The 12,767-nt window shown below is 39.9% G+C and overlaps 1 protein-coding gene across 1 annotated transcript in view; it reads left to right on the forward strand.

Annotated features, from left to right (window-relative positions):
• The first annotated feature begins 12,587 nt into the window (after positions 1 to 12,587).
• The window catches only part of UBE2G1 (ubiquitin conjugating enzyme E2 G1), a 29,694-nt gene continuing 29,514 nt past the window's right edge, over positions 12,588 to 12,767 (forward strand). The window contains exon 1 of the mRNA XM_019471297.1: positions 12,588 to 12,746. Within this exon, the coding sequence (XP_019326842.1) occupies positions 12,588 to 12,746 (159 nt within the window). The remainder of the gene's footprint in view (positions 12,747 to 12,767) is intronic.

Raw genomic sequence — 12,767 nt, forward strand, 5'->3', positions numbered from 1 at the left:
GACTAGATGAGCTTTAGAGGTCCCTTCCAACCCAAACTATTCTATGATTCTGTGAAATGCAACTGAAACTCCCCAGATGAACATGCACATTTGGTGATAGCTAGAACTGGTTGGCTGATCCTCAGCAGGCCAAGCCATGGAAGTCTTATGCGCTTAGGAAGCTGGCTTGTTTCGACTAACCATTCAAATAAGTTCTCCTTGGCTATTACTCACCTAGACTGTCCTGTCTGTCTAGGCACAACTGAAACTCCCCAGATGAACATGCACATTTGGTGATAGCTAGAACTGGTTGGCTGATACTCAGCAGGCCAAGCCATGGAAGTCTTATGCGCTTAGGAAGCTGGCTTGTTTCGACTAACCATTCAAATAAGTTCTCCTTGGCTATTACTCACCTAGACTGTCCTGTCTGTCTAGGCACCCACGCAGCATCTGGGCAGCAGTCCTGTTGGGTCTTCACTCTGTGCTATGTGTGCCGCCTGAGAGACAGAGGAGCTACCCTTTCTTGGCCACAACCCTACCCTGTGCTGCCATTCCTATTGGCAAGAAACAAGCCAGCGGTGTGGGTGGGAGGCAGCAAATGAAGAGGTGCCTGGTGCGCTCAAAGGCAGGGCTACGTTCACCCACTAAGACTCGTGGAAGCAGCACGCGTAACAGCCGCTGGTGTATTCCTGTCAGTTTAACTAAACCCAGGTGAGACGCTGCCAGCAAACGTGCCATGCCTGCAATCCAGACGGGACTGTTTACAGACAACTGATGTGAGAGCTTCCAGTTTTCCCTGGAAGGATTTCCAAGTATTTACTACAAAATGCCTGTGAATGCATTTATTTATCCAAATACCCTTTAATGGGGGATGCTGCCGCATCCATGAACAGCTTTGGAGGTTTTGCCAGAGCTTTCCCAGAAAGCTACATCAGAAGAGGCATTAATAGTGAACCAAGATGTCAGAAAGATATAAATCAAAAAATATTTTATTATCCTGATTAACTCGAAACCATTTCTATACATGTAACAAAAAGAAGCTTATTAACCCACTGAATAGCAAACAGCAACAAAGTCTGTGAAAGAATTGAATACAGAAATAATATTAATTGTTGACTAGATCTACCAACACTGATTTTAGGAAGAAAGAAATAAGCTGCTTTTGGTATCTTACGTCTCTCATGCATCACCCAGACAGAGAACATAAAGTAACCAAAAGAAAATACATGCTTGTTTGCATTTGCAAGCATATATGGGAACGGTCTGCATTTTGAGATGTACATATTTTAAACTATTGTGATAGAAGCAAATTCATAAGTCATGAAATTCTGCAAATAACTGAAATATGGATTTCTGCAAGACTTAGTAATTTTAGTGTCTGACAAGATCAGAAAAATGAAATTCAACATTCTGGTAGGCAGACAGCTTAATAAATGCATGCCTGGACCTACCTGAAATATTCCACTCCAAGGAGATTCAAAGACAATGATAATGACTACAAAAAAGCTGCAGAGTGACAGAGATTTAGGTAGGAGGGCGTGGGCCTTTTAAGGTTTGTCACTGTGGTCTCTATTCAAACCAAGGCTGCGCAACAAATTACTTTTGGTTTTGAACCCAGTCTGCAATGGTAAAACGTAAAGACAAACTTGGACCTAGACGTTAATATCTGGGTTGCATGTCTGGAGGGATGGCAGTTTGACCTACAGTTTAAACCAAACAGTGACCGACCTGACATGAGAGCAAGCTACTCAAGTAATGTAATCATGCGTAAAATTCAGCACGATTTTCGGTTTCAGATATATTATAGAATCAATAGTCTATCCTGTTCTTGTAAAAGACCATATTGCAAAACTCCAGGGATGACTCATCTACTAACGTGTATATTTTTCTTGCATTTTCTTGCACATTTGCCAAATTGTTATTCCTTTGGAATATACAGCCTGTACTAGCCGGAAGGGAGGGAACCTGAGTGCTCTCCTTCGATGGAAGTTTGAGAAATTCTGCACCTGTAGTTTGTTGAATCTGCTGTATCTCAGTGTATTGCTTGTGGCCACATTTAGTCATGGTTAACATTCAGGTAGCAACTACTAATGAGTTAAAATACTGTTATGAAATACTTACTTAGTATATTAGAATAAAATTCAGTAGCTAAATAATCAAGACTTGATTGCCAACAGTTTTTCTTCAGACCTTTGCAGGCAGAACTAACAGTATGAGCCATTACTCAATTCACGTGTCTTTTGCCTTTGCATGCATCTTGTGGAACAAATACGTAGCAAGGGACTGACCCATCCAGACTAACAATCTCTGTGAGTCCAGTGCACTTTATGAGCAGTCTTCTGTTACCAAAAAACTTCAAGAAAACCAGCTGGACCACCTGTTTCACTATACACTTAATTGGAAAATATCTGCTTGAAAGATTCTTATTCTGTGGGTTTCAATAAATGCTACGTTTTTAGTTACCGCATCCTTGTTACCTCCTCTGCCTGAATTTCCTTTTAAAATGCTTTCTTTCACATTGCCTGGCTGAAAGCACAAAACACAGTGCGGATCCAGCATAAGCATAGTTTAGCCTTGTGATAGCAGCAAATAAAATGTACACACTCTATACTGTAAAATCCACTTTTTTCATTATTACTGACAAATATGCTATATATAACTAAACTTCCTGGAATGCAGATCGTGCTTTTGGTTGGACAGGGAGGCTAGTTCAGACTCTTCTCCTACACCATTTTAATTAGGAAACAAACTGCAACTTTATGAAAAATTTCTTGGGGTGCTTACCTAAATAACTAATTTCACAGGTAACATTCTCCTCGATTGTATCCATATAATTCTGACTCAAAAGTTACAGCAGAAGAAATTACAGTTCCAGCCCATAATCACAAAGCAGTAAAAGATGAATGCGCTCCAATTCTATTAACTGTTCCCCCCTTCTTCTCTGGGAAAGAAAAGAAAAAAAAGAGAAGAGAAGAGAAGAGAAGAGAAGAGAAGAGAAGAGAAGAGAAGAGAAGAGAAGAGAAGAGAAGAGAAGAGAAGAGAAGAGAAGAGAAGAGAAGTGAAGAGAAGAGAAAAAAAAAAGAAGAAACCTTCTTTGCAAGTGAGAACATTTTGCATTAACATCAGACACAGGAGGAAGCTGCACGTCACTGGAACAGAGCTTCCTCTTCTAGCTGAGATTTATTCAAGCACAGAACAGCTCGTGGAGGTCAAGAGAAGTGAGGCATTAGAGTTACTGTGCACCAAAGATACTATATTTTGCTAACCAATTTAACTGCTTTTGCCTTTACCTTTTTTTTAGCTCAAGCTCACTTTTACTGGTGTTACCTGATAACTGGATTTCTTGCATTTTAGGATTCTGTATGCTTGTGCCACAATTATAGCAGAAAAGGGCTGTGAAACCTGCATGGATTTGGGAAGAAAACTATGGAATCAAATGTCTGTTTAACCTATGTTTTGACCTTTCTACCACAGGGAAACATTCATCCCCAGAAGAACCAACATTCAACCCAGAAGACCGCTGCAGTCTTCACTTTTATACGCCAGAGTCCTCTTAATTAAGAAGACAGCATAACAGATAAGGAGCCATTTATTATGAGTAATGACAAACAGACAAGCATTGACAGAACAAAAAAGGGGGCCTTTCCCTATGAGGCCTTTTTCTTCCTAGCCTCACTACCTCCAGACTGAGAGAGAACACTATTCTGCAAGTGAACGCAGTATTTTAATCACTACAGAGAATGTTAAGGTTAGGGTTAACTAAAAACTTGAATAAACATAGATTTAAATTAAGAATAATCTAAATTAGTATTGAGAATGTCTTTACTTCTCAGAAGAGTGTCCTGCACAAACAAAATTTACTGTCACTTAAATGCTTCCAGTAAGGCAAAGTGCAAGCTGTATTCACCCTTTTGGTGAGGGTGAGTACATGAACTCCCTATAGCCAGGCATAAATGTTAGCACTAGGAAACAAATTCTGCCAGCAGCAAGAAAAAACTTTTGTCATTTCGAAGCTCTTAGTTATACTAACCCCAGGATGCTGATGTTTATGACAGTTACTGTGCAAATATTTAGAAGCACTTAAAGTTATGAAGCAATTTAGATAGGGAATTGGGATTAAAATATATCTATACTATCACTGATAGGTACCCACCTTAGGCAGAGGGTAGCTTCCACTCCAACAACAAGAGAACAAATGCAGAAAGTGGCCAGAGTCACTCTTTTCCTGGGCATCTTCTGTTTCATTGTAATCAGCTAGTGATAAAGAGCTAAAAACCTTGGCCAATCAAATGTCTGCTTTTAATGAAACAAACCCCAAAAAATCCATGAACAAGGAGCAAAAAAATGTAAAGTGTGGGAAGGATAGTCTATCAGTTATATTGGCAATCTGGGAGATGAAGAGTTGGGAAGAATTCCCTGCTCTGCTACTAGTTTCCTTTGCTAAAGCAAAGGGACCTCAAGTCCCTACCTCTAAAGCAAATGGTACGATCGATCCTTAGAAGGGAGAAAGAAAACAATAAACATTAAAACTTTGAAACACACAGTTCTACTTAACATCTGATTTTTGTTAATGAATGCACAAGATGTTTTCAGGCTTCAGCACTTGGTTCTTCAGGCTCTGTTTTGCATAGAATATTCTTTACAAAATTTGCAACCACAGTAATAAAACCACAATATGAATCATTTATATTTAGCAATTACTTAGCAATACTAAACGAAAAAGTTGACATATTCATATCTTACACTTCTATTCTATCTATTTATTCCACTCATAATCTCCTTCCATCCACTCTTTATACTACCAGTAATTTTACCTGGTCTGAAGATGGTCTCAAAAGGTCTTCCATACAAAATTAAAAGGTATATGAGCCAAATCTGGCCTTTCTTTCTTGCCTGGAATCATGCTGGCATTTGCACACTTTACACACTTTGATACAGCATAATAATACAGAATCTCAGGCTGCTAATAAAAGGATTTTATTCTCATGGCTTTAGTGGCTACTTTTGCTTAAGACAAGTTCAGCACCAGTGAAAGAACTATTATCTCCTTGTTCTTATGAGCCAGCAACCAGCAAAGTCTGTACTTCAAAGTAGCTTTTCAGATGCTTTTCATTAATAGTCGATACTTAGTTTTTAATCATGTTCCCTTGTTATGTAACACTGTTGTCTTAAGCTAAAAATAACACATAGCAGAGAGTAATACATAATGCTATGACTCTTATCAATAAAAGCATTAATATCAACTTCAGCTGGTGTATTTACTTGAAAAAAAGTGTTACAAGAATTTATAATTGTAAATCCTGAAGTTAAATGAAGCTAAGAAGAACCTTTGTTTCCAAGTCTAGAACAGTTGCAGGAGTTTAACTAGCTTCATCAAAGCCATGGAAGAACTGCAGTCCCTCAATTTTATAAACTGTAAAAAAAAGATTTTCTTTACCTCACAAGAAGGCTGATGTCAATAGAATGTTTTCTGGCATAGTTCATTAAGATGCTTCCTTAAGAAAGAATTAAAAAGTACAGAATAAGGACGGTGTAAATCAGCAAAGTGATTAATCTATCCAAAAAAGCCAAATATAACTCAAGCCACCTGTGTTTTCACTGCCTCCAGTCCCCCTCCACCCTTTTCTCCTCTGAGAAGTTCACAGTGTAGTCCTAACAGAAAAACAAACCAGTCATACGCAGCAAATTAAGATCAGAAAAATCCAGCACTGTAGCAAGATCGCAGCAAGAAGTTACCAGACTCCACAGGTCAGAGGCATTCATCCCTTTCGTCTACCCACCTGTTTCCAGCAACAGGCCTGCTTGGTATTTCCTTGTCTGCTTCAAAGCCCAGTTTTTCCTTGGGCTTCTGTAGAAATTAAATTGAATGCTAGAGTACCTGTGTGTATTACAAGAATTATGGGAGTATAATTTTCCAGTAAAGGCAAATACTGTATTATGTGATAAAACCACAGCCCACAGATGTCTGTAGTTACACTGTCTTAACCTATTTTGCTTCCCATATAGGACTAATCTTCACATATTGTATAACTGCATTCACATGAAGGGATTTGCCACTTGAACCATACCAGCATAGGTCGTGTTGCTTATGCTCACGTACAGCCCTTCTGCAGGTTACAATTATATCCATTGCTCCGTTCATCTCTATGGCAATTTCCTATGAAATACCTACCCATCATGCATAGATATTTTCTTCCTTTTTGTGCACTGTACTAATTTTGTACTAGCAAAGGCGCTCAAACGCGTCACGTACAAATATGAGTATATCTCAAAGAACTGCAAGTTTACTGTTCCAGACGATTCCAGGAAAAATTAACTTCTTTGCAGAGTACTTTGTATACCTCCTAACCAACAATTATCAGCCACAATTTGAGGTAAGTGGTATCAACTATGATACATTTTGCAAAATGTGAGCAAAAGCAAAGAATTTACCTGTTTAAAAGGCAAAACAATTTTTAAAACGTCATTCTTTATTTTAAACCAAGTATGTCTGTCCTTCTAAAAACAGCCCTATTTAAAATAAAATGTGAAATAAGGGCAGCCTACACTACAGTGAAATCTAGAATCACTAAGTACAAAATATACAAGCAGTCCAGGCTTGCTGCGGAAATTTCAGAGAAAGTCAAAACACCAAACTGGTGGGTGTTACTGAGTAAGTGGCTAGAAATAGCATGTTGAGTGCTGAACCAGCTTTTTACAACACTAGCTTCATCTGCAGGTGCAGAAAGAAAGTGAATTCTTCATTTTGGTTTATTCAACAAGTTCATTTTGATTTCTGGTTTATTCGGAGATGAGAACTAAACTGGGATTTGAAAAAGGAAGCCAGCTTGTTTTTCCCTTTTCCAAACTATGAGCAAAATCAAGATGCAGGATGATTAGCTCTAACTTGTGGGAGAGCAAGATCTGGTAGTATTAATATCTTGGAAGTTGAGGGAGCTAAAAACAAATTTTCATCTCTCGTTAATGATTCCTTTGTGCATTATAACTGAATCCCATCTAAATGTAACTTAATAGAAATAATCAGTTAAAACCTCACAGCATCTAATAAACAAAAGATCTCAAATAGTACTTAACGACTTAAAAAAACAAAATCAAAAGTTTGAATAGATATGTACTGGCATATCTTAAATCAATGACTACTCCTGTCCTTCTGACTGACAAAAAGTAACGTCCTGCCAAGCACAAGGAATCTGCTTTTATTTAAGAAAAGAATTAAGAATTATAAATGTAAAATAAGATTAAAATAAATAAAGTAAATTAAGATTTCCTGCTTGCAATTTTAAATAATGAATCAATTATTTAAATCTCTGCTTTAAGCCAGCAATAGAAAAAGGAAGTAGTGAAAACAGTATTTTAACTTCTGGCATCAAATTTATATACAAATAACCATTCTCAAATAGAAATCCTTGTTTTCTTCAAGTAAGAATACTGATGTTTATTTTCTTCCAGTAACATGCCAGCATTTCAGAAAAGGCAAATCAATTACTACCTGCCTCATATTTCACATCCTTGTATTTGTTCCAAGGAATGAAAACTGACACAGCGGTGGATCTCATGACTGCTTTCCATCAGGTATATTAAACTGATTGTCAATTAGGTCAGGCTTTCAGGTAGCAAAGCAAAAATTTCCCACACTTAGTTCTTTAGAAATACGAGCTAGAAAATTGCAATTTTCATTTTAGTTTAACCCTTCCCATAACTATTTTGGCATTCAAGCCAGTCTTTAATCATTAATTTCTGCTGCTTTCGTTTGCTGTCTTATTTTGAAGTCAACTGTTCCTCACTAATAATGAGGGAAGAAATCCAATGTATTCTGAAGAAATTATGTCCATGTTGTGTAAAGTGAACACCTCTCAGGTGAGCATTTTACCCTGATTCTAACATTAATGACTAGGCAAAGTCTCAGTTTCCCAGCTGAGAATGCTCTCTGTTTAAGTAATAGTTTAAGCTTATACAAATAAAATTTAGAACAAGGTCATTCTGGTTTACCCAGGTCTTAAACAGTGACTTCCTGCCAAAAGTCTGAGCCAACACCACCATAAGAATCCATAAGGATTTCCTGCAGTTCCAGAGACTGTTTTACCATGACCATTCCTGTCAAGGTTGATTCATACCAGAAATCTTATCCAAAAGTCATGTTAAAGCACTTTCTTTAGGTGTCACCCTTCAGTGAACAACTTAGTCTACATCTACATACCTTCTCCCTGGCTCAAGCAATCATTTTCCACACTTCACACCACAACCGAAACCTTTATCTGTTCTACATACCTCTCCCTGGCTCAAGCAATCATTTTCCACACTTCACACCACAACCGAAACCTTTATCTGTGGTCAGTGACCTAGGTGGAATACTGCTGGATTTATTAAGGAATGACAGACAGACACATGGCGAGGTTTGAACATTAAAGCCATTGTGGTTTCATGTATCAGGGAATGGAAGTCGGGACCAGCTCCTATTTCTGGCTCCAGTACAGGCTTGCTCTGGCATCTTGGGCAAGACATTTTAGCACCATGGACTGCCACACATGTCCATCCTAACTATTTGGACTCTTACGGAAGAATGGAGATTCTTACCTCTACAGGAGATCATCAAGGATTAGTGTTAACCCAGCGGGACTCTGATCTTAGTTGGAGAATCTAAACATTGCTACAATACAAGTAAATATAAACATTTTCATCATACTCTGCAGGGAGGTATGTTCTGAAGAGATGTGTTGTAGCAGCTGCAGCAGTTCCTGTACCAGGTTTCTCTCTGTTTGCCGTGCTACTGATTCACTGGTCCATTTTTTCCAGGAAACCCCACTTCTTCACACACACACCCACTTCCCAGTGAAACATGAGCCCAGCAACATTTAAGTAACAGTTAAACTTTTGAACTTGTTATGTAGGAATAGCCTTGAACTTAGGCAAAATACTTCTGGCCAGACTGATGTGTTCAGCCCAGGTTTAGTCCCCTGCTTTATTTATAGGTCATACCTAATTGGAAACAAAACAGCTTTTAGTCCTTGTTACGCTCTTATTCAAGCCAGCAGGGAGCTATGGATCGAAGACGAAATACAGTGAATCGCTGTCTCCTTTTTCCCAGATTCTCTCTTAACAAGGAATTTTCAGAGCGTTTGCCTTTATGATGCACATCCACGGCAGTAGCCAAATGTTACCTTTGCATACAATAGATGAAGAAGTAATCTGGATTTTACTACTCACAAGCAAACTCAGTCAAGGCTCATTCAAAGAGAGACTCCTTAGAGCAAACTACTTCTGTATCAGCGAATGCACAGCAAAAACAAGTGTAAGGGGGTAGGCCGGCACACCACAGCTCAGCAAACTGATACTTTTTCCTGGTGACAATTTGGATCCAGAATATAAGCCCTTAAAAATACTTAGCCTTTACTGTTAAGAAAACAACTTGTTTGCTAGATATAAACTGCAAGAAACTCAAGCCTGCAAACGTTATAATGGACGTATAAATGGTCCCTGTTTGCCTAACGGGGACTTTTTTTAAGCCTAAAAACTGATACCTCACATTGCTCCCATTTAAAACGTCTCTTCACTGACTCTAGCACGTAAAATTAAGATTAACATTGCAGAACATGTTACAGGGAGCTATGTCTATCTTACCATCAGCTTTTTGTTTTTGCCAAGAAGCTGAAGTAGGGGAGCAGATGTTGCTAACAACGTGAATCCAGTGGGAGGACTCTCTACTGAACAGAAACTATCTATCTACTAGTGGAGTCTGTGATTTGTGTTGTGAATGGGGAATTGGGGGGGAAAGTCAAACAGAAGACATCATATTCAAGCAAAGTAAGATGCTAACGGTGAAACCTTGATCCTTTTTAAGGTGACAGAAAAACTTCCAGGATTTCCTATTCTAGCCACAGGATGAATGATTATGATAATATACCCTTGCCAAGGGAAAAGATTAATGCAGTAAGGACCACAGCAAATGGCTGTAAGATCTGAACAGTCATTATACAAGAAATGGTCTCAGGAAAGAGAAAGTAATCTAAATTCTTATGGCCCTTCCATTTAATGCAGAAATGGGAGAGACGGTTGCAGAGAGGCTGCATGCCAGAGACAGTAAAACAAATTTAAGAAAACAATCTCTTCTATCTTGAGATCTTTTCCTAAAATGTACTGCATGTTGCCTCAGCAAACAGTAGGATAAGGTGTTTGTGCATAGGGAGTACAGAAAGTAGATATTAACAGAACAGAAGATCACTTCATCTAGCCAGGGGAAAGGCTTTTACCTCTTTTCAGATAGCCTGTTGTGTTTAAGGACGGGCAACGTGAACTGTAAGCCAACAGAGTTCCCACTCTGCTGCGGCATGACGGCTTCATGTTGATGATGGGATTCCACCGGAGTCTTTATTGGTGTAAGGAGACACTAAACTAGTTTATGTCTCAGTCACACACCTGCCCTCACCAGCAGTAGCCATGTTCTACATTTTGCAGCGGCACACAAGGTGATTTGACAGAGCAAGGTTAGAGTACTTTAAGTTGCCAATGCTTCCTGTAATGAAACACACGTTACTTTTAGAAACTAGGGTTGAATCTGCTGCCAGAATAAAGGAATGCAGGTCATCTGTGCCAGCTTAAACCATATCCTTTCTCTCCCAGCACACAGCCTCCTATGTTCCTTACAAGGAAAATCATACACAAGCCATAGGAGACCATAGAAAACTTCCCTTCTTAAGTAAGATAACTGCCAGCGAGCGACCTAATGGTGAACAATTCAGGATTTTGATTAATAGAATGTAATAGAAATAGAGTTGTTTCGTATAACCTTTCAGTCTTCAATGCTGTAGTTAGGTCCTCTATTAATAGAACTGTCAGAAATGTGTACTCATGCCTGAATCAGGTACAGAAAGTTGAGTGAGTGAATTTAGTGCTGGCTTAACTGACATTGTGAACAAAGCCTACTTTTTATTCCTGAAAGAGAAATACCATCCACAATAGTGTCACTTCCCATCACCACGCTTGAATTCCAATCTGGGTGACTGTCTCTTAGCATAATAAGTTTACAAAATGCACATGATAGCCTTCTGTGTTTAAATGGATAGATTGTTTTTTAAGATTGAATTAACCTGACTGAAGCAATACAAAATACAAATACAAAATACATTTAGGAATTAGAGTCAACCTACAAAGGAGAAAGACTTTCACAAAGGCTTTCTTTGGCTAAGAACACCATTTATGAGATGAATTTCAGTAATAGTAGCATACACTGTGGGATGTCTTGTATCATCCTAGTTTAATCATCGAAGAGGACACAGATTTAATCAGAACTGCAAGAATACCTGGGAATAGTATTCTGATTAATTGTACTAGCACAGTAATGAAACTCTCAGACTATACTAGGCCTTCCAAATTGCAGCATGGGAAATGACTTTAGCATTGCCAACTAAAAACATCTCTCTTATAGGCTAGTTCTCTTTCCTTCATTGCAAGCCAAGTTTGGTGTTCACAAACAAAATAAACCCCTTGTAGTACAAAGAGAGCTGTTTTTCTAAAGGATTTGAACATTTTTGCAAATCGATACAGGATAAATCGCTTTGTAGTAACTTCTTTCTGCAATAGTGCAGTGAGTTTCCTACTTTCTGTCACTGGTAATAACGGTTCATACAATTAGCCAGAAACTGCATTTCCTTGAGAATTAAAATGTAGTCTCAGAGAACCCAACAGGATGCTCAAAGCCTATGGCAGAGGAGCAGAGCAGCCCATACCTTTTATTTTAGTCTCTCACACGCCTGTTTATCACAGTATATTTTTCACAGTCAACACATGAACATACAGACAATTTGTATTTTTGTCAGTCCTTCCCTGGCCATTTACTTAACCCTTTGGGGTAAACTATCCTCATTTTTAGCTCTTCCTCTCAGCAGTGCCTGTCCTCAGACTTGCAGTCATCTTCCAAAAGCTCCTTTTCTGAAGGCTTTTGCTGGAGATCCAAAATCAAGCCTACATCCTTCAGGGATAAACTAACGCAGGAGAGCCCCTTTACCTCACAAGCACAACATGGGGTTTGACTTAGGCCTTTTATACCTCTTTCTCTTTCCTGGGCACGTCTTCAGCGCAGCAGCGCGCTCCCCCTCACACAAGCATCCCCATCACACCCACAGACAAAAATCTCCTACATTTTGCAGCAATCCTGCATGAGTGACTTTCATCCAGCAGCTGCTAACTCTTTTTAGCCTGTTCTGTTTAGCTGCTCTTTTTAGCTCCTCCTCAAAAACTCGTGTATTTTACTGGGTTGCGGAGATGGCTGCAGTCTAAGGGCAAGCAGGGCTTTGAGGAGGGACAAAATGCCCACAGAGCTTTTGTTACTTACTGCCCTGTATCTGAATAGTCTTGTGCAGTGTGGTAACTGAGGGAAGACGTGTCTCTCAGAGCGAGCAGCCAGCTGTCCCTCAGGAGAAGCCCCTCTGCCCTCACTGAGGTGCCAAACAGAGGCAGCCAGGAAAGCAGCCAGCAGCACAACCACCGTGCTGTGGAGGGACGGCGCGCTACGCCCCTCCAGAGGAAAGTCCTCCTCAGCAGTAGCTCTCTGCCTCCCCCCCTGCAGGCTAGGGCTTTAAAAGAGAGGGGGGGAAAAAGAGGACCTTCTCAACATGGCGGCCGAAAGACGGCTCGCCCCGCCTCCCCGCCCCACAACCCCTCTCAAGATGGCGGCACGGAAGGGCCGGCGGCCGGGCCGGAGTGCGCCTGCGCGCCGCGGCCCGGAGTGCAGTGAAATTCCTGGCGGGCGGGGGGAGGAGGAGGTGGCGGCGGTGAGGAGGAGGAGGAGGAGG

This window comes from Aptenodytes forsteri, unplaced genomic scaffold, assembly GCF_000699145.1.
Source record: "Aptenodytes forsteri isolate BGI_AS27 unplaced genomic scaffold, ASM69914v1 Scaffold209, whole genome shotgun sequence".
Taxonomy (NCBI): Eukaryota; Metazoa; Chordata; class Aves; order Sphenisciformes; family Spheniscidae; genus Aptenodytes; species Aptenodytes forsteri.